The sequence below is a fragment of the Petaurus breviceps genome, unplaced genomic scaffold (assembly GCF_028583685.1).
Source record: "Petaurus breviceps papuanus isolate PSGF00001 unplaced genomic scaffold, PetGlider_PUasm1.0 178, whole genome shotgun sequence".
Taxonomy (NCBI): Eukaryota; Metazoa; Chordata; class Mammalia; order Diprotodontia; family Petauridae; genus Petaurus; species Petaurus breviceps.
Window position 1 is genome coordinate 480637 of NW_027185777.1, and position 27662 is coordinate 508298.

The window sequence follows — 27662 nt, forward strand, 5'->3', positions numbered from 1 at the left end:
CATCAATCAAAACTAACATCAATTTAAACCTGTTATTTATGACATATGGGGGATACACACATCATTAGGAATTGTTTACTAAATCGGGGATACGCACATGTCATTGCCAAAACTGTATCACTCAAGTCTTTATCTTCAGAAAAACAGCTTTCATAACAATACATCATCACAAAATGTAGGCTTAAAACAAAATGGGGTTGCTCATCCTAAATTAACATTTATTCCCACTACATTCCACCCTCTGACTGCTATTTACTCCTGCAGCCATCTAGAATGAGCTATGCCCAAGATTATTGAATCACTAAAATCATCCATATAGCAATCCCAAACGTGTGCATTTTTTCGTTTTAGAATTAGAACAACCATGGCACTCCAGTATTAATATCACATTAAGCATCAAAACATCTTTAAATAAATTCTTGGTGGACCAGGAAAGATTCATATTCATGTTTTTCCAGCTGTCCCATGGTTTCTTATGACAAGTCATCTGTAGGCCAAGAATGCTAAGCAAGTATGAGAAGGTATAGGACAGGTTTGGGGGGCAGCCCTATCTACCTATGGTTCAGTGGATAGAATAGAAGGCCTGGCATCATGAAGACTCATCCTCTTGAGTTCAAATGTGGCCTCAAATAATTACTAGCTGTGTAACCCAGGGCAAGTCACTTAACCCTGTTTGCCTCAGTTTCCTCTTCTTTAAAATGGGTTGGTGAAAGAAATGACAAACCACTCCAGTATCTTTGCTAAGAAAGCATGGAAAAATAGGGACATGGAGAGTCAGACATGACTAAAACTGAAAACTAAAACTCTTTCCAATGTTTTGCAACTTTTTGTCTAGTACTAATGATCATTTCATTTATAATGCATCCTTTCCTTTGCAAAATCCTGCCTGAATATTTAAGCTCCTGTTCCAATTCTTGGTAATATTTAGGTAATTGTTGCTATACTTTTGGTAATGTCTTGTGTTTTAGTTAGTCAAAAGGTTGTATCCCCTCTCCTTCCACTAGGGTGTCTAAGAAAGGATGGGCATACTTGCAAACTAGAGGTGGAGAATGTGGGTTCTCCACTGTCATCTTGGCAGAGACACAGCTGGACATGGAACAGCAAACCAGAGGGTGAAGCCATGCTTGGTTGCAAGTGACTACAAGGGGGTTCTGAGAGATACTATGTTGAATAGGTGTGCGACACACACAAACTAGCACACCAAGTCAGGAAGGTACTGATGGTAAATGCCTGCCTGTATCCAATTTTCTCATATACCCATTTCACTATAAGCACAGTCATTTTCTCTCTCTCTCTCTCTCTCTCTCTCTCTCTCTCTCTCTTATTCCTCCATCTGCTAATGTGATTCCACTTTGCTTCATATAATTTCTATTTAGTATGAGCTAAAATGTATCCAACCTTATTCTTCATATTTCATTAACCATGTCCTGCTTTCCCCATACTTCACTCTTATTTGCTGTCCAATTGCAATTTCTTCATTTAGATGATCATATGGCTAATCCATTAGATGCTGCCCCAGAGTCAGTCCTTCTCCTTCAGATAGCCTTTGCAGTGCTAACCCTGTCCCCTTGAGGTATAAATAACATTGCATGTGGGTTTACCCACTGGCTATTTTCTTCTGATGTCTTCTTCCCATCCTCTATAGAGTGTACCAAGACTTTTACCCCTCTGAGGTACTGGCATATTACAGGGTCTTAAACCAATGATGATTTTGCTGCTTTGTTCCTGCTATTATCCTCCCAAAACACCCTTCCCCAACAGCAGTAGTGTTTATAGAGGAAAAAGGTGAGTCTTCTTGGATGTAGCTGAGGAAGGCAGTGTCCTGAGGGACTCTTTACCACCTGATTGTTCAGTCATATATGACAGTTCACCATTTTTCTCCTCTCAGTCCTCAAGTTGCCTTTTCTTTCATTAGCTGGATAATTTAAAAAATGCTTGAATTTGTGAAATATTACTTAAATTACTCATTACTGTTCAACATCCCATTTGCTTTTGTGCTGAAGAGACTGTTGCAGCAAGCACCCCAGTGTCCCCAGGGTGCCTGCTCACACAGGTTCTTGGATCTGCTTTATTAAAGGGAAGCAACTCAAAATGGGTTAACAAGCTTACTTTAATCAGTCAGACATATATCGTTTACCTTGTTCAGGGGGAAAAGGTCAGCACCCCAAACTTCAAAATATACAAACAGAATTATCAAGACATTAAAGATCAAGTAGACAGCTTTCCAAACTGTCCAACCATTACATCCATACCCAGTCAACATCTGGGTTTCTCAAAGCTGGGGGACTCTCAACAACGGCTTCCCATAATTCAGATCAAATCACAGAACACTTCTCAAAGTGAGTCCCAAAACAAAGCTACACATCAGGGCTTATATAGCCTTCTCCTGGCTCAGAGAATGTAACAACCTTTTGGACCCACTGGCAAATCAAAAAGTATCAACTGAAAAACCAGCCTCCCACCCCAGTCTCCAGGTGCACTTTAGCCTAGGGGCAGGGAAGATCTTTAAATTTGCATTTCCATTACAGAGACCCGGATAGTATATCTTAAGAGTTTCCAGCAGTTTTGTGGGGCTTTTGTTCTCTGGGGTTCCCGGTTATACCTGACTCTTCTCTTATTCTACTCTCCTAAGACACACAGAGAGCACTAACCAGGTTCTCATCTTCCCTGGCCATTGACCTTTCTTACTCTTATCAGGTTTCTCAAACATCTACTACAGGTGAATGAGTCAAACTCTGGCCTGAGTTAGAGCCTTGGGAATTTCCATATAAATGTTAGAGGCCCCAGAGCCCTTAGGAAATCAGATGTCTTATTTGGAAGTTTGGAAAGGGGCATAAAAAATGTTATCTAGAACTCACTCCACTGTGAAATTAGGTAACATATCATCCCATCTCTTCTCTACCACCACCCACTACATTCCCCAACATCAGTCTTCCCTTTTTTTCCACGATAGAATGGACTGCTAGTGCCTTGGTGCTTCAGGCCTTCAGGTACAGAGGCTGCCTTTGTAGGATTAAGAATATTAGGATGGGTGTCCCCTGGTGAGATGGGAATTCAAGGGAGTGGGGAGGGGCATTGTGGAAATCTTCCATTAGGGTGGAGACACTCTGGTTGGAATCTCTATTTCTACCCAAACACAGGAAGCTGCTAGAAGGCGTAAAATGGAGTCAACCCATAGTGGATCTATTTTAATCTCAGGCAGGAAAATTTCTCTAGGGATTAGTTAATTCATCACCCTCCCTCCCCCCTCCAATTCTTTTTTGGATTGGATTCTTCCTGCTTTTTAGTGGTTCCCAAAAGGTACCACACAGTAACACCAGAATGTGGAAGAATTCGAATTCCAGACAATGAAGACTCAGCTTTACGGGAAGGCAATAGGGAGTTATGGAAGGATTTTGAGGAGTAACTTGACTTATTGTGCAGTTGTGTCTGACTCTCTGACCTCATGAACCATCACATGCCAGGCCTTCCTGTCCTCCCCTTATCTCCCAAAGTCTGTCCAAGCTCATGCTTGTTGCTTCCATGATACCTTCTATCCATCTCATCCTCTGTCATCTCCATCTCCTTTTGCCTTCAGTCTTGCCCAACATCAGGATCTTTTCCATTGAGTTCCATCTTCCTATTATAAGGCCAAAGTATTTAAGGTTCAACTTTAGTATTTGTCCCTCCGAAGAATAGTGCAAATGACATGATGAGGCCTAAGAAGTTAACCCTCAAGCAATGAATCGTTTGCTCATAAAAATAAATTAAATTGGGGGTAAGAAATTATTTTACAAATGAAACTGGAAAGTGCAATCTTTTTAGTTCTGGATGACTGTCTGGATGACTGACTGTCTTTCTGTTCATGCCCATCTGTGGGTCAGCTAAAGCTTTGGCATGGGCCAATGGCTAGTTGTGAAACTCTTCTTGAAGTTGGCTATTGCAGATGCTTCACATTTTAGATTCCCTTGTTCTAGGGAAGTTTAGAGAGATGAGACCCTATATTTCTGGAAACCTAAGTGATTTATTATTATTATTTGTTTTATTTACATTTTATTGTAAATTTACATTTACATTTATTTACATATTATTATTTGTTTATTTACATTGCAGGTAAAATACTTCTGGGATTCACAAAGCCATCATCCCTCAGTGGTCAGAGCCAATCTCTGGTATTGATAGCTACCTAGATAGAATTATGGAACTAGATCCCCAGTTGGGATAGAATTGGATCCCCACAGTTGGAGATGGTCAAGTTACCCAAAAAAAGCCATGGTGTTCATGATTGGTTTCCCAGTCACTCTGACTCTTAGAGTTAGAAGGCATATTTGTAATCACCTAATCCAGTCCCCCTTCATTTTACAGGTGGGAAGGGAAGTTAATTGCCCAAGGCCACACAGCATGAAAATGGTAAAGCAAGGATTTAAACCCAGATGTCTTGGTTTCATATTAGAGATGAATGCTCAATGGCCATGGAAGCTGGGAAAAGTCCTAGGTACCTGTGTGACACTGGGCGAGTTACTTAAACTCTTAAGGAATTGGTTTTCTTATCTGTAAAATGAGGGGATTGGACTAGATGGCCCCAGAGGTCATTTGCAGCTCTAAATGTATAATCCTCTGTGCACTGGAGTTAACTAAGGTAACTGGCATTCTGGGAGTTAAAAATGCTTGGGCATCAACATGATGATACAGCTATTAGGGCAAAGAATTCTCCCTTTCTAAAAGCATGGGAAAAAGGCCCAGTAAATCAAAGATGGAGGAGGGGAGTGGTGGTAGGGAGGTGGTGGTTAAGAGCTCTCCATCCTGGGATCAGTTACAGGAAGAAAAAAAAAGCCTGGAAGTTTTCACATCAGGGAACAAACTGGCATTGGTGATCCTGGCTCACATCTTTTCCATGGGGACCAGAGCTTCTCAAATCCGCTGGCCTTCAGGGTAGTGTGAAACTGTTAGGTACGTGTAGAGGGAGGTTGTTTCCCTGGAATTAGTATTGAGAAAATATTTGTCTATCTCCTCTGTGCGGAATGCTTCTGAGGTTCAGATCCACATTCCACACCAAGAGTTGATGGCTTGCCATAGTAGGAGGTAGGGTGCAAGGCTGATGATACAACTGTTTATTCTTAGCTTTCCATTTGACAGCTTGGTGAATTTCTCCATTAGGTGACATTGAAGGGGGAGCAGAACTGGAGGGAGGGAGACTAACCCACTCACTACCCTGTAATGTTTACATGTGTAGATGCATTCGTGTGTGTGTGTGTGTGTGTGTGTGTGTGTGTGTGTGAAGTAGGGGCTAATCATCCTTGATACCTAGAACATGGACACACTCTATATATTAGCCTTGGGAAAGGGTGGGAGAAAAAGGGAACTAGCTCTCTAACCCCCAACAAAGCAAATTCCAGGGCATCAATTCCCCCCCACACTTTGGCCCAACCTACTTGCTACCTCTGAAGGTCAATCTAAACCTTCCTCAGACCTCGTTCAGTATGAGCCTGCCCCAGAGTGGGTTCTGAACAAATGACTTGTCAACCCCCAAACCCCTGGTTGTTACTGGCTGCCTAAAAAGTTTGGGCAAAGGCAAGTAACCTGACCAAAGGTAGGGAATAGTCATTTACCTGTGTTAGAAAGAAAAAAATTACAGTAAATTTTTTAAATTAAAAATTGAATATTGCATTCATTTTTCCCTTTGAATTTTTTATTTTTCCCAGTTATAATATTTTCTTTTTATTGATATCTTTTGTTTTTATATCCCCTTTATTTCCAAATATATTCATCTTCCCTTCCCAATAGACCATTGCCTGTAGCAAAGAATAAAAAAGTAGTTCAGTAAAACTGAGTCTGTCTATGTATGCAGTGCTCTTTACCTATAGTCCTTCACCCCTGCAAAAAAAAGGAAAGGAGGTACATTTTCTCATTCTTTCTTTTAGGTAATTTTAGATATATAGCCTTCGACTCTTTGTTTCTTTTGTTTTTTGTTCTTCTCATTTACATTGTTGTCATGATTGTGTATATTGTTACTTTGTTTCCCTGTTTTTGCTTACTTCACAATGCATTAGTTCTGGGAAATCTTTCCATGCTTCTCTGAATTCCTTATGTTCATTATTTTTTTTTTTAAGCAATCGGGGTTAAGTAACTTGCTCAAGGTTACACGGCCAGTTATTTCTGGGTGTGGTGCTGAGTGTTCGAGCCCGGGATTTGATCTCCTGGTCGTCCCAACACTGGAGCCGGTGCTCCTACTCGCTGAGCCACCTGGCCGCCCCAAAATTAGAGAATCAGACTAGACGACTTTTTTTTAAGCAGTTGAGGTTAAGTAAGTTGCTCAAGGTTACACGGCCAGTTATTTTGTGTGGGTGCCAAGTATCTGAAGCCAGAACCGATCCTGGGACGTGGGTCTCCCAACGCCGGGGCCGGCGCTCTTACTCACTGTGCCACCTGGCTGTCCTTCATTATTTCTTATAGCATAGTAAAAATGCATTACATCAAATTCACGTATTAGATTGTATGAAATGGATAGATGTTTATGTTATCATTTGTACATTCAGTCTGAGAGACTGTTTATCTCTCATTTTGGATGGAGAAGTCAGGAAAACAGAGTCAGGAAAACCTTGGACCAAGTCCTATTTAGGACACATTTGGCCGCTGGCTGGCACAGTGGGTAGAGCCCTGGGCCTAGAGTCAGGAAGACCTGAGTTCAAATCTGGCCTCAGCACTTACTAGCTGTGTGACCCTGGGCAAGTCACTAAACCCTGTTTGCCTCAGTTTTCTCAAATGTAAAAATGAGCTGGAGAAGGAAATGGCAAACCACTCTAGTATCTTTGCCAAGAGAACCCTCAAAAGTTGGATACCATATATTATCTCTGAGATCATAGGCCAGTTTCTTAACTTCTTGGTGCCTCAGTGGATTCTCAAAGGCCCTTAATTATGTTGTGCAGAGAATCAATGAGCTGAGACCTGGACATAATTTAATATAAGGCTGTCCGGAGTGTGGACTCAAATCAGACAGCCCGGAGCAGGGGCAGAGCCAGAGTATTTAAAGACAAAAAACACAAAGTAATGATCAGATCCATACACAAGCAGGAAATAACAAAAGCAGAGGAATACAATTGGTTAATACTCAGTTTAGGACCTTATATGGAATATAGTTAAGTTTCAATTTCCCAGAACAAGATGGGTGACTATGCCTTGGGTCCCAGAAATATGCCTGGGACCCAGACTTTATAGGAAGAAGGGAATACAAAATGGTGGGGACTGAGACAAGATGGAGGGTGACTCAGGGTTGGGTACAATAATTGCAACTAAATTACCCATCTGGGTCTAAATTGATGCAGAGAGTTTCCACACCAAGCTTATAGAGATTAAGTGATTTATCCAGGGTCACACAGCTAGCCAAGGTTTAAATTGAATAAACAGAGATGAAGTGATTTGCTACCAAAAATGTCTGAGGTTGGATCTAAGGTCAGTTGTTCTAGAATCTAGGCCCAGTGCTTTCCCCATTGAGCCATCAAGCCACTCCCTGCCTTGAGCAAAGTAGGTATTTAGTCATTGCTCTTTAAATGGTGATATAGTCACCCATACACACACCCATTTCTCCTATTTATGAGCAAGATAAATTCCTAGAAATGACTAGGGATGTTTCTGTTCCTCACAGTTGTATTTATGTATTATTTAAATATTTCTAGAGGGCTGAGAACCAAATAAACCTTCCTGCACAATCTGGTCACTTCAAGGGCAGCAAATGCTTTCTCTGCAGGGGCTCAAGAGGATGGGAGGTAACACTGCTTAGCCCAGGAACAGTGACTAGTCCTTAACTAAGGGGAGCCGTTATCTGCATTTTTCTTCTGGGGTTCTCCAAAAGATCATATCAGCTCCCATGTAAGCAGTGCTTTAAGGTTTACAAAGGACATTTTTCAGTTTTCATTCTTTTTGTTTGTTTTTAAATGGATAAAGCAGGGGTGGGGAACCTGTGGTCTCGAGGTCACCTGTGGCCCTCTAGGTCCTCAAATGCAGCCCTTTGACAAATTTGTTCTGTGAAGTTAGGACCTTCAAGGTCACAGGTGGCCTTGAGGCTGCAGGTTCCTCACCTGTGGGATAGAGAGAGGGCCTTATAGGCAGGCAGCAAGATATCAAGGCAGCAAGCATTTATTAATGGTTTCTGTGTGCCAAACACTGTTCTAAGCACTGGAAACACATATACAAGCAAGAGGAAAGGCAATCCCTGCCTTCAAGGGGGTTTACATTCTTTTTTAAAAAATATTTTATTTTTTTCCCAATTACACGTAAAAAAAATTTAACATTTATTTAAAAAAAAATTTGAGTTCAAAATTCTTTCTTTCCTTCCCTCCTCTTCTCCTTCACTGAGAAGGCAAATACTTTGATATAGGTTATACATATGGAATCATGCAAAACCTATTTCCGTATTAGTTATGTTGTGAAAGAAATCACAGGACCCACCCCCCCTCCACCACCAAAAAAAAAACACACAAGAAAAATAAAGTAGAGGGATTTACATTCTAATGATGAAAGACAACACATGATTGGGGGAGCTGAAGATGCCCTTGTTAACCATGGGGTTGATGTCCAGAAAGTCTGAAGCACACCTGAGAGGAGAATGAAGGATGGTTGGGCTGCTCTCCTCTTCAAAATGTCAGCCCAGAAAAGAACTCCCCAGGTGGGAGAAGGGGGCCAGCATGGCGGAGGGATATTCCAGGGGGAGGTGGTTACAGGGATGGCTTGATATTCCAGGTTGAAGAGGCTTAAGACCCAAGGGAAGTTCCTGGGTGAGACTACAGCTAAGGCATGATGTTAAAAGTTCAGGAAGTCAGAAATATAACTAGGAGGGGAATGGGAACAAGTTATATAAATATCATCATTCCCATCCATCCCACAGATGGAAAAACTGAAGTTCACATTTTAATATCATGCAGAGCTAGAGGGACCTTAGAGATTATCTATCAGGAGGAGTTCTTAACCTGGGGTCCATGCACTTGTTTGTTCTAATTTTTTGGTAATTGTGTTGTAGCATAATTGGTTTCCTTTGTGATGCCATGTATATTATTTGATGCATTTCTTCTGGGCTGACCATAGTGGCTTACATTTATATTTACTGAAGAGCCTGAGGGTGATGGATTGCTTGAGCTTAGGAGTTTTGAGCTGAGGTATCACTTAATTTGGGTGTTTGAGCCAAGTCTGGCAGCAATATGGCAGGTCGGATAAGATGAGAACCTGGCTACCTAGCTAATTTGTGGCAGAACTGGGATGTCAACCCAGATTTTAACTGCAGGCCCAGCAGGGCTCCCATGTTGGCTCTCAGGTTCTTCAATGACTTTGGTTTTACAAGCAATTGCCTTCCACCCTTAGAAACTTCATTTTTCCTATTCTCAGGCATGGCACAGTAGAAACATTTAGCAAAAAATTAATAGCTGCCTTTATTCCTTGTATGCTTTGATAGGTTTCTAAATTGTTCCAAAATCTTAAGAGTTCCCCAAGGTCAGGCAACATTTTTTTAAAGTGATGCATTAAGGGCGGCTAGGTGGTATAGTGAATAGAGCACTGCCCTGGAGTAAGGAGGGCCTGAGTTCAAATCAGGCCTCCGACACTTGACATAGTTATTAGCCATGTGACTTTGGGCAAGTCACTTAACCCCAATTGCCCTCCCCCCAAAAAAAGGCAAAAAAATCAATCAATCAATCAATAAAGTTATGCATTAAAAACTTGAAAGAAGCTGATGGGTCCTTGTTTTTTGTGTCAGACTGGGGAAATTCCTCTGGATTGCTTCCTGTTCTTGGGAGGAGGTCAGGCTACCAAAGTAGGGTTTTCTATCTGAGCTCCTTAGGCCTGAGCAGGGAGGGAAAAAGGATCCTAAGAGCCAGGTAGAGAGAGAGGAGGAGGATTCTTGGGGGGGATTCTCTGCTCCCATTCTTTGCAATGAAAAATAATGTGGGGTAAGTGGAGGGGCTGAGGAGAAATTTATGCAAACCAGACCAAGGAAAGGAAGTTATGAAATAGGAACAGAAATCCAGCGCCAGAAGGAACCTCAGGCCCAAACCCCTCTTTTCACAGCTGAAAAAAGTCTGAGTGGTATAGTAGACACTTACTAGTTGTATGACCCTGGACAAGTCACTTAACTCTGTTTGCCTTTGTTGCTCATTTGTAAAATGAACTGGAGAAGTATCTTTGCCAAGAAAACCTTAAAATGGGGTTGCAAAGAATTGTGATATTTTAGGGTAATACCTTGATAAGGAAACTCCCTATTCCAATAAAGGTCCACACCTTTTCAACTGATAGTTTTAGAGAGTTGCCTGGGGAATGAGATTCTTGTCACAGCCACAATAGTTATCCAAGAAAAGAGTCAACCTTGGTCATCCTGACTCCAAGGTTGATTTGTTATCCACTACAAAGAAATTCAGGAAATTCTGATTTAACTCAACATAAGTGTTCCCCCCAAAGCATTAAGTTATGTGAAATAGTGCAATAAACCACAAGGCTTATGGGAAAAATGGGATCAGGGGCACGATCATGATGCTCAACAATTTCATCAGTGACACATTAAAAAATAGGAACCTAAAAAAAAAGTGGTAGCCAGGTTTCAAACATGTTCAGTAGTTAAGAAATACATAAATACTACGGTAACTACTGGCCATGTCTACTGCCTGGCTTTCTACCAGGCTTCAGGAAAAAGTTGAGCAAAGACCTTGACAGAAGGTAATGGGATAGGATGCTTGCACCTCGCCCTTCTCCTCTCCCACCAGTCATTGTCCTTCCGAAGTCCTGCTTGGTCATCAGTCATCAGAATACTCACATCTTAAAAGCTATTTTCCTCTATGTTGCAATGGTCATCAGATAAATTATCCTCCTGCTTCTTATAGGGAGAAGTTGTGGAGTATTTGGATGAACTCCTGGAGGAGGAAGAAGGCAGTTAATCAAACCAAACCAGAAGAATTCCAGAGCAACATGGACATTTCCCCAAGAAGCCCAAGGCCCACAGTGGTCTTTCCTTTGCCTCCCTTTGCTCAGGTTCATGATACCTCAAAGCCTCCCTTTTGTGCTGTGACGTAGAGGGAGAGCATCAGTTTTGACCTCTCATTCCTCACTGTCAGCAGGGAGGCCAACCCTTCCTCCCTATACCTTCATTCCGGCAGCCCTGGCCATCTGTCAGGCTGAAGAGTAGTCCTTGACTTTGGGCTCCTCACTTAGCTTTCTCCAAAGGTATAATCTTCTTAATGAAAACAGCTGCCCTTCCCTCGAAAAGGAGACAATCATGAAAACTTTCTGCTGCTGTTGGATTTGTTTGTCTTAGTTTTCAAGTCCTTCACAGACTTCTGAATCAGAAGCTAATATGTTTTTTCCCACAATGCTTGGAGAGGTTGTGGAGAGGGGGTAAAGTGGAGAAGGAAAATATCCAAGTCTCACCATTTTGTGCCTTGGCATCAGCCTCAATAAAAACCAAACCAAAGGTCTTTAGTTAAGGGAGATGGACATTGTGGTCTTCCATATTTGTCTCCAAAGGATTATTTAAAGGTTTTTTTTTTTTTATGATGGTAACTTGTGTTCTTGTGAGGAGATAACACTGAGGTAGAAGGGGACATGGTAAACCCTTTCTTTCTTTCTTTTTGGAGGGGGAAAGGCAAGACAATTGGGGTTAAATGACTTGCCCAAACACAGCTAGTAAGTGTTAAGTGTCTGAGGCCAGATTTGAACTCAGGTTCTCCTGACTCTAGGGTCAGTGCTCTATTCACTGTGCCACCTAGCCTCCCCTCCTTTCTTTCTCATTTCAAGAATCAGTTCCTAGTCTAGCCAGCAGAGCCCCATAGGGATGGAAGCTAAAAAATGGGTTGAAAAATCAATGGAGGAAAGTTTCTCTGGTAGTGATATAGAAAACAACACAGAGAATTGTGCCTTGCACCACAAAATGGGTCCTTGTACCATACAGTAAGAGGAGAGACATGACATAGAGGAGAGTGAACTGGCCTAGAAGCCTGAAAACCCACTTTGTTTAAGACTTGCCTCTCAACACTGACTGGCTAGGTGACCCTGGACAAATCACTTAACTGCTCAGTCTCCCAGGAAACTCTCTGAGATGATAAATTGCAAAGAATGGAAGGAAAACAAGGATTTGTTAAGGTGCTGTGCTAAGCACTTTGCTGATATTATCTTATTTGAGCTTCTTAACCCTGTGATATAGGTGCTATTATTATCATCTCTGTTTTACAATTGAGGAAACTGAGGTAGACAATTAAGTGATTTGCCTAGGGTCATAAAGCGAGTCTGAGGTCAAATTTGAACTCAGGTCTTCTTAACTCTAAGCCTAGTACTCTATATCCACTGTGCCTCAGATGTCATAAGAAGGTACCAACGTGTATCAGTAGAGTTTCCTCATTTGTGACATCCCTGTATCAGTGAAATTACTGGTTATACATTGTATGATAAATAGTAACTTTGGATGGAAAAAGTTCAATATGAACTCTTTTCTCTAAATGAAGCAATTCTTGGTTAATCATTTTCGTTGTGAAAAGAGGTACAGTCCCACTAATTCACAGGATTTGGAGTCAGAAATTATCCAGTCCCATTTATTTATTTTACTAAAAAAAATCACCTTTATTTCTAAATGGAACCTTCTCCATTTCCTTACCCATTGAGCCATCCCTTTGCAACAAGATTCCAAAGATAGAAAAAAAAAGTCTGTTCCTCAAAACCAGACAACATATCAACTATGATTGCTGATGTGCAATAGGCATCCTTCTCTGTAAAGAGAGGGAGTGTTTTCTCAACTCTTCTCTAGGGCCAAACTTGCTCATTACAATTACACAGAATTCTATTTTATTTTCTTCATGTTAAATTGTTGTGGTTATCGTGTATGTTGTTTTTCTGGTTCTGTTCCCTTCTCTTTGTATCAGTTCATGTGTCTTCTCATGCTTCTCTGAATTCATTGTATTTGTCATTTCTTTCACATACCATGATTTGTTTAGTCATTTCCCAATCAGTGGGCCCCATTGCCATATTTTAAAGAGAAGAAAAATTAATTCTAAGAGGGGTTGTGACTTGCCCATGGGGCATAATAAAAAAGTAACAGAGCTATGATTTATACCCAAGTCTTCTGAACTCTTTCTTCTGTACCATACTTCCATGTCTATGTCAACCATATAAGCTGGAAAATAAGTTTTTTCTAGACCCCCAAATTGTTAAATTCTTTTGACTACTTTAAAGAGTCAACATTCTTCCCTAAGTATATTAAGAATATCTTTGAGCTAATCTCAGATTCAAGAGAGGCTTGCCATTGAAATTATTTTTAAATTCATAGAATCTCAGAGTTTGGAGAGATCTCAGAGGCCATCTAGAGAAACTGAAACCTGAGCAGGATCTCTGTCTCAAACCCAACTCTACATACCTATGGATGCCCCCCCAAACCCCCAAAAAAGAAAGGATCTCATTCCAAAGCACTGTTAGGGTTGACCATGGAGATGGTCAATGAGCACCCTTAAGTGATGCTGAATGTGCAATTTATTCTTAATTTTTTGTTTAGTGAGATTAGCAGATTGGATCCAGCCTTGCAGATACACCCATATTCCTCTATTGGCTTTATTTTTCCTTCTTTGAAGTCAGTAAGTCCTCCAGTGACATTTAAGGTTGGAGAGTGGATTGGGAAAACCTTCTGCAGGCTATTGAATTTTTGATGTTCTCCTATATGACCAAATTAAAAGTCTACCTTTAACTGACCCATATTCCTAAAAAGAGTTTAAAGCTTTGAGCATTTTTTCCCAGAAGTTCCCCTAGATGAAAGGAAAAGGGCCATTGGTGATTGTCTGGCCAGACACTTAGCTAGGAAGCTCCTGGGGAAGTCGATGGGGGTTCAGTTTGTAGAGGGGAGCTCTGGGAGACGGTGAATTAACGTTTTTATTGTTGGCATTGTTAATAAAGCATATTTTTCACATCAACTCAGTCACCTGATAGTCAGTCAAACCTGATGCTGAGTAAGGAAAATATGATTCCCCACTGGGGGAGACAGCAGCTCCCCAGAGAGGGGCAGATTGTCTTTTTTTCTCTATATTCACAGCTGGGATTCTTCCTCAACCCAAGCAATTTACTTTTTGAACTCAGTGGGGAAGAGACCCTCAGGGCAGGGAGGGAAAGAAGACTGTAGCCCCTTAAGCTGCCCTGAGTATTCATGAAAACTGTTTAGATAATTCCACTGGGAAATATTTAGCCCTTTATCTAAGGTATTCCTTTCCACAGCTGTTCATAGTAAGCCTTAATTCCCTTTACTACATATGCCTATCTGGTACATTAAAATGCATGTTCCTTGAGGGCAGGGACTGGTTTTACTTTTTTTTTTTGTATCCTCTGGACCTAGGACCTAGCAAATGATTAATAAATGCTTCATCGATTGATTTATTGACCAGAACAAACAAAAAAAAATGAGAAGATATCCATATATAGTTTAGTATACTTTTGTCTTCACTAACCTAGTCACCAAAATAAATGGCACACAGACTGCCTAGTGGTCCAAAGACTGGGCCAGCAGTTGTTCATTTTGGACTTTGGGGAGAGCATTTAGAGTTTTCTCCATGTACATGTGCCACACAGAAATTCAATTTTTTCCCCACTTGTTGAGTTCCTGATTCATTTTAGTGTGCTTTTTTTTTTTTTTGGTTAAAAGATGGTACTGGGGGCAGCTAGGTGACACAGTGGATATGTTAAGGTTTAGGGGTTCTGGGACCCCAAAATAGAGACATGCCATGCCCTGCCCGAATGAGTTAGACCCAAGCCTTCTTTCAGCCAAAGTAAAATGAAGTCTATTAAAGATCCACCATATTGGGTAGACTCAAGGAATCTGAGCATTTGTATGGCTAAAGCCAGTGGGCCAGATTGAACCCGAGTCTAGATCGAATCTGAGCACTTTCATGGAAACAAAATTGATATTATATATAGAAAGATTGAGAGAGGAATCCAGAAGTGGTCAAGTAGTCTGGCATGTCTGGAGGAAGGGGTGGGGTTTAGAGAAGATCTTGATGGGTGTGACCAGTAGCCTGTAGAATGGGATTTTGTTAGGATCAAGAGTGGGAAGTAGCCTAAGGAAATCCAGAGATTTGGGTCTAGCAATGAAGAAGAACTTATGACCTCAAGGGAATGCCAGATCAAGTGAGGAAATCCTAGGAGATTTCAAAGTGAGGAAATCCAAGGAAATTTCCAGGTGGGGTTATCTAAGGAGATTTCAAGGTGGGGTTTTCCAGGGCCCTTTAGACAAATGGGATTCAAATTCTTTTGGAATAAGGGGCAAAGGTCTTGGCTTGGGACTGTACCTGATAAGATAGGGCACTGACCCTGGATTCGATGAGATGCAGGCTCTGGGAACCCCCTTGAGTTCTCCTTGGATCCTTGAGGTACAGGCTCTAAGAACCCTCCTTGAACTCTGATTAAATCATCCCATTTGAAGAGGCATTTTCATGAGGCCGTAAGCCTTACTTTGTGGCTGGGCCCTGACATGGTTATTAGCCTAGCCCTCCATTGTCTGTCTACTTCCCACCCTTGAGCCTATCAAAATATCAGTCCACCCTTGAACTGGCCTAGCCCACCATTGTCTGTGGTCTCCAGGTAGCCTCCAGCAACTTCCTTCCCTTAATCACTCATTTACCTCATTTGACCTCTCCTGAAGACCCTCCCCAAACTCCTCTAGACCACCCCTAGATTCCTCCCATAACTTTCTGTATATAAGATCCCATCTTCCCTCCATGTGGGTGAGAGCACCTTAGAATGCCCTAGCACAGACTTAGTCTATGTCCAATACAAGCGAACTTTTAATAAACTTTACTTTCCTTTGTCTGAGAGAAGACTTGAGTCGAATTCATTTGGCAGGACCTGGCATGTTAGTATTTTGGAGTTTCCAGAGCAACCCTAACCCTCTTTATGGGTAACCTCTTCAGATTCAGGAGGACCTGCGTTCAAATCCAGCCACAAGACACTTGACACTTACTGTGTGACTCTGGGCAAGTCACTTAACCCTGATTGCTCACCAAAAAGGGAGAGAGACAGAGACAGAGAGAGACATGGTACTGTACAGCAGAGATGTCAACACCCCCAAGTCTGACATGAACCAAATTGTAAAGTAATTGGGAGATAGCTAAAAAAATTAAACATAAATAATGCCAATACATGGTTTTCTACCCCAATACACTGTCCTCAGGAATGTTCAGGTACAGTTCGTTGGCCCCATTTCTGTGGCTGCCTGCATTCTTCTGGGACTAACGTTTCTCATAGTATTTTCTGAAGTCCATTCTTTACGTTTCCATTTCAAAAGGGGGACCGTCTACTTGGCCCTTGTGAAGTAGGTTTCTTCACTTTAAGTCTGTCTACTCTGATGCTGGTGGTCTCTCCCATTAGAAAGTGCTCTCCTTGAGGGGAAGCCCTTTTTCTTCTTTTCCTTTGTGTCCTCAGGCTTGCTTGATTATTTATGAACAAAAGAACCAACCAATGAGAAAGGGGCAAAAGAGAGACTTTCTTTGGGTCAGTGGCAGGCACACTGAATTTGGCACCTGGCTTCAGATCCTGTCTCTGACATTTAATACCTGCCTGACTTTGGGCATGGCATTTAACCTGTCGGGTCCTCTGTTTTCTCATCTGTAAAATGGGAACATTGGACTAAATGGCCCTTCTAGGTGATTTTTGAGGTCCATTCCTGCCCCAAATCCTATGATTCTCAAAATATAACCTTCATGGAGACTCACCAGAGTGAACATTTGGATTGCCATGTACATTCACCCCGAGTAGAACTCTCCCTGTTCTCTCTCCATTTTGAATTGTTGCAGTGGGAGGTGGGGAGCCTTGCATGTTATTGATGCATTTCTGGAATGCTACCTTACTTTGGTTAATGATACCCCCATTTCTTTAAAAAATATTGTTAGGCTGTCACCACATCACAGATTGGGACACTAGGTGGCGCCATAGTGCATAGAGTGTAGGGCCCAGAATCAGGAAGACATCTTCCTGAGTTCAAATCTGGCCCTAGACACTTAAGATCCTGGGCAAGTCACTTAACCCTGTTTGCCTCAGTTTCCTCATCTATAAAATGGGGATAATAATAGCACCTACTTTACAGGATTTGTTGTGATTATCAAAGGAGATAATATCCATAAAGCTTGCCATATGACCCTGGGCAGGTCGCATCATAGTTGATGCAAATGTCCCAAAAGATTGTCTATGCTCATTACTTTGAAATTACTGCAATCATTGTACCAGATGACACTCAATCACCATCTTCCTGTCTATAAATAGAAGAAGAGGTGCATTTTCAAAGGAGTCTATGACACCAAAAACAAGTTAAGAACTCCTGCTCTAAAGGAACAACATTAGCTAGGGATGAAAGTAATCTCTTACTTCTGAGTCATTATATGCACACGTACATAATAGAAAGTAAGGGAATAGGGAAAAATCCTACAATTGAAACTTCCTTGTTCTTGTTCTTCAGTTCAGGTTTCTTTCTGTCTTTCTTTTGCTTTTTGGAGGGCAGTTGGGGTTAAGTGACTTGCCCAAGGTCACACAACTAGTTTTTGTGTTAAGTGTCTGAGGTCAGATTTGAACTCAGGTCCTCCTGACTCCAGGACCAGTGCTCTATTCACTGCACCACCTAGCCGCCTCTCAGGTTTATTTCAATGAACAGTATGATCTATATACATTTTATAACTAAAAGAGGCAGCCTGGAGATTCAGGATGACCTAAGCGCAATCTTTACCTCTGATATTTACTGCCTGGGTGACTCTGGGCAGGTCTAAACCTCTTAGTACCATAAACAAGTCTCTAACATTATAAACTACACCACAAGGGGTGATCTGCGACAGTGGAGGGGGTTTGCTGTTTGGGAGTCCCCTAGACCAGTGAAATCAGCGGTGCGATCCTGCTCGCATCTCCTGCCAGAGTGCCATCACTCTTAAATTGAGTTATTCTTTTAAAAACAGGTCATTTGTGCTTGATGGGCTGCCCGACTGTGATTTCATCAGTGGCTCATTTACCCAATTGCTTTGGCTCTTGGGTGGAATCCAAGGTTGTATTTAGAAACCATAGATAGGGCAGTTAAAATTTGCTCTGTCTCATGACCCTGGGCCAGCTGTCTTGCAAATGCATGCTGTGGGCCACAAAGGGGAAATGGGTGAGTATATCGATAGATCAGCACAAATATCTCTCTCTCCTGCTGGAAATATTAATCAAAACTTGCCCAAATGAAATCAGATCAGTTGTATCATAGTCATATATAAAGGAGAAAATGTTGCCATGTGTACAGTATTTTTATTGAAATTAATGGTCCCTGTGTGTATATATGCAAGCACATACACAGGGCCAAAAGAGCCACCACTTACTTGAATTTTGTCTGTTTCCTGTGTATGTGCAGAGCCATACCTAAGGCAGGGCAATCAGGCCTTTGCTCCAGGAGCCTGAAATTTAATGGGTACAGTTTGGTGGAGTCAGAGGATCAGGAACACATCCCAGCTATGCTGTGTCCCACCTGGGGGAATCTAGAATAAATACCTTACTGCTTTGGGCTCCAGCTACCTCAGCTGTAAAATGAGGGGCTGTGGGTGAGATGTCCCAGGAAGTTCCTTTTACAACTAAATCAGTGATCACATGTTCCTTCAGTAGCAAAGAAATGAGTGTAGTTAGCATCCAATTAGCAAGAATACTTCATTAAAATAGGAAGCTATCCAGCACGGTACACTCCCACTTCTCAGCTGGGTTATTCCTACCTGATTGCCCCCAGTCCCACCCAGGGGCAGTTTCTTGGAGCGATAGCTTCACAAGTGTCAGGGAGGGGAGACGGGGGAAGGGAGAGAGGGGGGAGGAAAGTCTTTTTTCTTTCTTCAACTGATTTGAATTTAAAAGTTGATTTGAAGGTAAGTTGGGTGCCAATGATACTGGGCACCCAAACTACTAGTTATGGGACAGGTCTAGAAGCCCAGGCTCTTCTCTCTTCACCTTTTGATTATCCCAGCTACAAATAGCCACTATCCCAACTATAAATAGAGACTATATTCAGGCACTACAGCTCAGTGGGGAGTCAGAAGGCCTAGGCTCTAGTCTATGATTTTGGACCAGTCACTACCTCTTTGGATATGTTTCTTTTTTTGGAAAATGAGAGAGTTGAACTAAATGATATCTAAGGACCTTTCTATCTTTAAAATTCCAAATTGGTAAATTGGACAGGGTGCATAGTTCTGGGATGTATCTGTTTACCAGACTCAGGTACTTAAGTAAATGCTTTTGTAAAAACTGCCTTTGGGGTCTGGATTTTGCTCCAGCGTATATGGTCCATTATAATGTACTGGGTTATTGATGTTTGCAAAGGTGGTGTCATCTGCATTTTATAGCACACTGAATCTCTTAAAGCTGTGGGCAGGGAGATTCAAAGTGAGTTTTCAGTTTCAAAAGTAATCAAACCAAATTGAAAAAAAAATTAGAAAAAATAATGGTTTCTATAAGTAGACTGTTAAAATGCAAATTTGTATACTGGACTTAAAAGAAAAAAAAACCTTCAACCCCAATAACCTCCATGGGCATGTTTCTTAGAAGGTTCCTGGAAGTGTTTCCTGGATTAAGATCCTCTAAACTAAGCATCAGCCAGGTCCATCTTTTAAAAAGAAAATAAACATGTTTATGAGACTGTTGGCATGTCCAAAGCTGGCTGAGATGACTGCTTACCTTGTGGCATGCTGCCTGGGTCTTGTGATGAAAGACAGTACTGGGGTTCTTCCTTCCTTCTGTACCAAATGTGTGGAGCCTTGCTATTGGGGTTTTGCTGTTGTTTTTTAAACTTCAAAAGCATTTATTATTATTATTTATTTATAACAAAGACATGGAACAGCTAGGTGGCCCAGTGGATAGAGTGCCAGGCCTAGAATCAGGAAAACTCATCTTCCTGAATTCAATTCTGGGAACCCTGGGTAAGTCACTTAAAACTATTTGCCTCAATTTCCTCATCTGTAAAATGAACTGGAGAAGGAAATGGCAAATCACTCCAGTGTCTTTGTCAAGAAGACCCCAAATGGGGTCATGAAGAGTTGGACACAACAGAAAAAAGCAACTGAAAACAAAGACAGACACACTAATCCTGTTTCTATAGTGCTGCTCACATATTGACCGCACTTACACAGTATTGAGAAGCTAGTAACACAAGGATGGAATACTGCCATATGACTAGACTGCCCATATGTCATCGAAAAGTCATAGACCTTTTGTACAACATTGAAAAGCTCTTCAGCATTGAAAGGCTCCTACTCATAGAGTTTTCTATGTGGGAGCTCTCACATCTGGTGGTCCTTGGAGCCCAGTTACTGATGAAGGCTCTCCCCCACCCCCATCCAGATTTCAGGGAGAGGCAGCATGGGTCAGTGCAAGAAGTCAGGGTACACAGATTCAAACCTTACCTCTGCCACTTGCTATATGTGTGACCTTGGGCAAGTCACATTTACTCTAAGCCCAGTGGAGGAAGGGTCTCTTCTAGCTCTAGATCTATGTTCTTATAACTTAATAACACTCAACACATCCAGCACCATTTCAACTTGGGGAAAGGAAAGGTCGTGTTTGGTGGTTAGGTTAAGGGATGTTGCCGTGACAGTTTGGTGCCATTAGGACCTGATTTCTGGGAGCAGTGCTCATGCTCAGTTTGACTTCTGGAGGAGGAAAATGCATCTGGGGAAAAATTAAGGCAAGCTGCAAATGTTTAAAGGGTGCCTATTAGATAAAAGTAGAATGCAAGCTAACAAAGTTGCCTTATTAAAATAGTTCCTTATTTTTGAAAACCTAGATATTTCTACCTACTAACCTTTTGGGTAGATCTCTGAGCCAGGTTTACTGCAGTAACTATTAGCAATAAAGTCTAACTCAGGAAATCTGTTCTTTTAAAGAGTTCCCATTAAAGGGATTTTAATAGCATGCAAATTTTATTGCACCGAATTCTGAATTGCAAATAGACAAAAGGTTTGAAAGGAAAGTGTTTATGATGGCTGCCAGTGAGGATAAACAGCTGCCCACCTCTGCCAGCGCCTATGAAAATATGTTTTTAAGTTCTAAATGTGAGCTGTAATCCAGAGCTCCTTCACTTTTAAAAAATTCAATACTTAAACTGTGGGGAGAGAGGGGATCAGTGCCAGAGAAAACATTCTCATTTAATAATGTTTGAACATGGAGCTGTGATGCCGTTGGTAGCAAAGCACTGAGAAAAACCCACAACTAATCCTTCACTGCAGATGTCTGAACTCTTGACTGTCTGCCATGTTTTAAACAGCGACTTCTTTTTTCTGGGGACTCAAGGCTTGAATGACCCAGTGTGGAGAGTTGAAACTCCATACAAAAACATAAAAAAGGAAAAGAAAACTTAAGCCTCAGCTGAAGGTTTGGTAAATTGGCCCTTGGTGCTCTGGCAAATTGGGGTTCATGCCGTACCTGCCTTGGCGTGCCCTTTCCCGCTCACAAGATACAGTGTGGACTCTCATGGGAGTTCCACCAATGGAGAAGAGGGATAGTGACGACTCAGACTTAAAGGATATTTTCAGTTTGGTTTGGTTTTTTTTCTTTTACCTTGATTAACCCACTGCTAACTAGAATAAACCAACCAAATAAAAGAGATACGGTTTTTCTATGTCACCCAGTATTGCAAGTAACATTACTATTTACAGAGTACTTTTTTCACTAGAGGTCAATTCAACCACCATTTTTCACATTCAACTGAATTCCACAAACATTAACTGGGTGGTTGCTTTGGGGAAGACACTGTGCTAAAACCAGTTGGGTAAAAAAAATGAAAACCCAATCCCAGCCATCAAGTAGCTTATGACTTAAAAATATGATCTCACGTCTTCATCTTATGCTTCTAAACACAACAGAGGTAAGTTAGTTGGCCTTTGTTATATGGCAGGGAGGGGAACAGACCCCAGATTTTCTTGTACCTGGGGTCAATGTTGTAATCATCTATGCCAAGGTAAAAGTCATTTTCATTCTTCTAATTCTTCTTCCTGTTTTGGACTGCTCATGGAAACCCAACTCTATTGGAAACTGAGGTCTTTGAAATTAGAAAAATAGAAAAATGTTGAAATAGAAAAGTACTTTTGTTTGTTGTCTTATTTGTCCTGCCATTTCTGTAGCTTTTATTCTGCTAATCTCTTTACCTCATGGCTCAATGGCCTTTGTTACTTAACATGGCAGATAGGATAGAAATCACAGATTCATACCATGGGTCTTAGGATCTTGAGAAGAAAGACCTGTCCAAAAAATATACCAAAGTCCCCTATTGCCAAAGTGAAGAAATCCTAGATCCTACAGAAAAGTTCAAAGTCGTTTTTCAGTTGTGTTCAACTCTCCGTGACCCCATCTGGGGTATTCTTGGCAGAGATACTGGAGGGGCTTGCCATTTCCTTCTCCAGCTCATTTTACAGATGAGGAAACTGAGGCAAACGGGATTAAGTGACTTGCCCAGGGTCACACAGCTAGGAAGTATCTGAGGCTAGATTTGAACTCAGGAAGATGAGTATTCCTGATTCCAGGCCCAATACTCTATGTACTGTGCCACTAGATGCGCACATCCAACTACAGAAAGGCTCTTACATAAAGAAGGTAACTTTGAGAAAATTTCAGTTCAACTCAGTAAACATTTATAAACTATTATTTTCTGTGTTCCAATCTAACTTTGATAGATACACCTAAATGTCAATATCTTACACTAATATCTTTATATGTTAGTTCTTTACTAGATTTGAAGAAATGAGTGTGAACTCTGGCTCTCCAGTTTCTTGATATGTGATTTAGGGTAATTTCCTTGACTTCCCAGAACCTCAGTTTTATCATCTGTAAAATGGAATTGATGATAGTTATATTACTAAACTCGTTTGCTGTTAGAATCAAATGAGATAATATATGTAGAGACTTTTATAAACTTTAAAGCACCATCAATATATAAGCTATTTTTATTATTGTCTGACACAGGAACTGAAACTATGTTTAGTTCTTAGTGCTGCTTCCTAGACTGAGAGATGTCTACAAGTTTCACTGGTAGACCTAAGGGAGATGCAAGGAGAAAGAAGGGAGAAAAGAGTAGAAGAGAAGAGAGATAAAATGGAGAGAGAGAGGTGGAAAAAAAGGAAAGAAAAAGGTACATATTGTGGGGCATGGTGCAGGGCTCTCAGTGCCGTTTTGTCATAACAGGTCCAAAGTTCTGACATGTAGAATCGTTCCACTATGAAGAAGTGTTGATCAATTTCATGTTGGTTCACTGTCATTAATGAGCCTTGACCTATTAGTTGGTTCTTAGGCCCAAGTTTTGGCTCAAGGAATTAATATTGCTTGTCAATCTAATCTTTGCAGATGAGTGGCCAAAAAACATCCAGTTCTCAATACAATTGTCTTTCCAGAAATCTGTCACCCCTCTACTCATTGTTTCAAGAAAGTGGAGTATGTAAGGAGTCATTTAAGTCTTCAGTTATGTGCTAATACTACTGCCAATCCTTTCTGAATAAATTTAGTATTAATCGATCTTAACAGCATCTCTTTTGTTTAGGGCTTAATGTGATGGTTGAAGTCCAGCAATGGATTTTTTTTTTTAAGCAATCAGGGTTAAGTAACTTGCTCAAGGTTACACGGCCAGTTATTTCTGGGTGTGGTGCTGAGTGTCTGAGCCCGGGATTTGATCTCAGGTCATCCCAACACTGGAGCCGGAGCTCTTACTCGCTGAGCCACCTGGCCACCCCTTAGCAATGGATTATTAATGGCACCATTTTTAAGCCATCTTTTTTTTTTTTTCTTTATTTGAAGGGTCTCTGAAGCTTTGTACTAATAAACAGTCGTATTTTCTCACATCCACTGAGTCTTCTTGAGTCCCTCACCATATGAAACTTTAGGCCATTTGTATATTCTTTTACATAAAGCATCACATATATTCCTTTCCCAGGCTGAAGATTTTAGTCATTCCCATCCTTCACGCACTTGTGGATTTCAAACATTAATGGAGATAAGCCAAATCACATAAAAGCTTAAATACCAATGGTTTTGTATTTATTTTGCAATATATTTCCACACAGCTGACACATAGTATGTACTTTTCAGTTACGTGTTCACATTATTCATTAAATGGGTTAGTGTAAATTCAGTATTTTCAGCTACTGCTTAAAAAATAGTTTACAATGGCAATTCTAATGTTGAGACAGAGGTTATTTTGCATCTTAGAACGCATGGAAAGCATAAAGGTTACCTTGCAGTATATTAGGGGGAAAATATTTACAAATTTGTACAGTTTCCAGTTTTGATTTTTTTTGTTTTGCTTTTTTGTTTTGGCTACACCCATCTAGTAATACTAGACTTCATTCCCATTATTCCAAATTTGTTCTCATTTACTGTCTTACAGCCGGGCTTTAGAACTCTTAGGTTTATCTACTGATGGAAGTTAAATAGGTTCCATGGGAGGCAGATTCAGGAGATTGGAGTGGGGAACCTGTAGCCTTGAGGCCACATGTGACCTTCTAGGTCCTCAAGTGTGACCCTTTGAATCTGAACTTTACAGAACAAATCCCCTTTAATAAAAGGATTTGTCCTGTAAAACTTGGACTCAGTCAAAAGGCTGCACCCAAGGACCTAGAAGGCCACATGTGGCCTTGAGGCTGCAGGTTCCACCCCTGCCCTAGATTGTTCTAGTAATTTATCTGATCAGTTATATGACCTATTGTTCTTTTTACAAAGACTGTACCCCAAAGAGGTGACCCAGTAAAAAAGTAGGCAAGTTTCCAATGTCTCTTTTTTAAATGTTTTCAGTAAAATACTAATAGTTGATTTTGCAACTCCATAAAGGAACCTAGTTATTCCAGGTGCTGTAGGAAATGTTGACTCCTTTATTCCCACTCTCTATACCCTGCCCCACCCCCAACCATTTACCGTTAAGAGTTATTTCTAATTAGGTAATTCATGTTGGAAGAGGCTGATGGGTTTACTGGCCACAAGGTCAACAATTTGTTGTAAAGGACAAGCATGGCTCTTAGGGCAGTTCCTCCATGCTGCCACTAAGGCGTGTGCTGGTTAAGAACGAGAAGAGAAAATGTCTTTTATGTACATCTGCTTCATCATTTCATCTCCCCCATGTCTATCTACATTTGAATTCATTTATTTTCCAGTAATATTCAGCTTTCCAAAAGATGCCTGGTATCATGTTCCAGAATGGGCTACAGAACAAAGCCAGACCAATGTACGTGGTCAGGTGGAGCTTCCAGTTGTGGCCATTTCAAAATCCTTATCCTCTCTGTTATCAAGGAAGTAGCCACCCTGGTTACCCTACTTCCTTCTCCACTTATGTTTCCCCTGCCCTTTTTCATAAGTTTCTCTTCCTGGTTCAGAGGAAGCCAGTGTTACTGTGACAAGGAGGGCCAATGACTGGTTTCTTCCATCCTTTTCAAAGAGACAGAGATGGCACCAGGTGCTCATGGCCAAGAACAACCAGGTCACTGCTCTGCAAAGGAGGTTGAGCTGATTGGCTTGGAGCTGACATTACTCAACAGACAACAAAGTCAAGTCTTTGTCTCAGGGGCAGGAAGGACACTCTCCTCCACATTCACACCCACTGAAAGTCTCTAAAACCCCTTTACTTTGCAATTTTTGATATATCACCCCAAAGCCAAAGGCTCCAAATTGAGCTAATTTATTCTCTCTGGGCAACATCACAAAATAATAAGGCAACAACATGATATATCTTCCCAGTCCCATGCTTGGCAATAAAAATCCAGATCCTACATAACACGGGCCTAAAAATTCCAGCCCATCGAGGTCATTTGTCTCATCTATTTGAAGGATGGGGCCAATTACTTTTTTTTTTCTTTTTAAAGAAAGAATGATCAACCCAAACAGGGATGTTTTCCTTTAAGTTGGGAAAGACGGCAAAAACACAGGCTTTTGCTGGGTGAAGGAAGTCATGGGAGAGATAAGATCATTGCCAGCCAGGGTCTGCTTTCTCCTTTGTATATGCAGAAGGCAATGGAGAAGTAGAAAATGGAGCATCTTAAGTTCTGCTATTCCATTGTAGAGTCCATCCAGGGTCTTTAAAATGAACATCAAAATGTCAGTTTGGTTAGGTGTTCAGAAAAAAAGACAGTCTTCTTCTGGGTGAGTCAACCATTTTTCCCTGCCCCAACCAAGTCACACCCTATATAGTCCCAGTTCACCAGTTGGGTTTGATGGTCCTTTCCACTATTTCTGAAAGGCCAAGTGCATTGGTGGCAGTTAGACCTTCTGCATCTCAATCTGCTGATGATAATGCCGAGTCTGACCTTTGCCATTCAGCTTATACACAGAGCTCTTCTGCTGTCTCCTTCGGTAGCACCACACAGCACTGATCACCAGCAGCAGCAGCAACAAACATAGGACAATCACTATGACGGCAATCACTGGACCTTTACTGACACTTGAGCAGGCCTCCCCCACACAGGACTCAGTGGTTGGAAGAGGTTCTTCTTTGATACTTGAGGTGGGGAGCTCTTGCTCCATGAATCTCTCAGAGGGTGAGTCTGGGAAACTACCATGGGTGCTGAGCATGGTGGTCTGGGCAGGAGGAAGAGTGGTGGCATCCCTCTCAGCATCTCGGGGTGATGGGATATGGTCAAGGGGTTGGGGATCTGCTAGCGTCATTGTCCCTGGGGTTGAGTTGGTAAGGTCATAGAGTAAGGTGGACATTGGAGATTCATCCGTCGCAAATCCCCAAGGCACAGTGGACTGATACGTGACCATGTCACTCACTCCTTTGCTGGGACTCACATTCTCAGGGGCAGTAGTAGGTGTGAAGGTTGCTGGTCCATAGTCCACTGTTCTCATCAGAGTGACAGTCAACTGGGTTCTATCTTCACCAATAGTGAACATGGTACTGCTGGGTTTTTTTACTTCTACATGGTTGGGCTGGTCAGTCATGACCAGAATACTTTCATCCAGACCCACTGACCCATCCCCCTTGTCCCCTTCATCATCTTCTTCTTCCTCCCTTGTACCATCAGTTACAGGGTAGCCATCTAACCAGGACTCATCACTGCTGCTCACAATGTGCTCCCCTACCTTGCTGTCATTCCTGTCAAGGGTTGGTCCAATGGGGAAGTCAGCACTGTCATAGATCATTTTGGTACCTGGCTCATGGAGTTTTGATTTCACTCCAATATGGTTATCTCCATCGGAAAAATGCCTCTGTGCCTTCTCTTCTATCATCTCCTTCTCCAACTCAGGCTCATGAAAACCCTCAGCAGGAAACCAAAATAAATGTTTCTGGCTCAGCAAGGAGACTGGGGATTCTGTGGGAGCTCTGCCTTCTCCTCCGGGCAGGCCCCTCGTCTTTATGTCTTTGTTGCCAGCCATGCTTTCCCTCCCTAGAGAAACAGAGATGGAATAACCTTGCTTTAGTTTGTCAGAGGCTTCTTCCTGGGTCCTGGCCTCCTTCTCTTCCTCCTTACTCTGATCCTTCTTGTGATCTGTGAGTGGCACTGATCTGTCATCAGGGAAATTCTCTTCATAGTCAATATGCGTCTCAGCTTCACCTAGGAAAAAATAAAAGAAGGGGGTGGTAAGTTGCATTAGACACCAGAGCATAGGTGCTGTACCTACCCCCATTAGATCATGAACTCCTTGAGAGCAGGGACTGTATTTTGCCTCTTTTTGTAAGATACAGATCCTCTGTATCTGGAGGGCTTAACTCCATG

The 27662-nt window shown here is 41.6% G+C and overlaps 2 protein-coding genes across 3 annotated transcripts in view; one reads left to right on the forward strand and one right to left on the reverse strand.

Annotated features, from left to right (window-relative positions):
• Window positions 1-13061, forward strand: part of CRTAP (cartilage associated protein) — a 69411-nt gene extending 56350 nt beyond the window's left edge. The window contains exon 7 of one of the 2 annotated variants that reach the window (XM_069086141.1): window positions 4093-10902. In XM_069086141.1, the coding sequence (XP_068942242.1) occupies window positions 4093-4158 (66 nt within the window). In that variant the 3' untranslated portion in view covers window positions 4159-10902. Of the gene's footprint in view, window positions 1-4092 lie in introns of both variants that reach the window. The other variant, XM_069086142.1, reaches the window with a different exon arrangement.
• A 10496-nt stretch (window positions 13062-23557) lies between these two features.
• Window positions 23558-27662, reverse strand: part of SUSD5 (sushi domain containing 5) — a 102553-nt gene continuing 98448 nt past the window's right edge. Inside the window, exon 5 of the mRNA XM_069086139.1 lies at window positions 23558-27500. Within this exon, the coding sequence (XP_068942240.1) occupies window positions 26206-27500 (1295 nt within the window). The 3' untranslated portion in view covers window positions 23558-26205. The remainder of the gene's footprint in view (window positions 27501-27662) is intronic.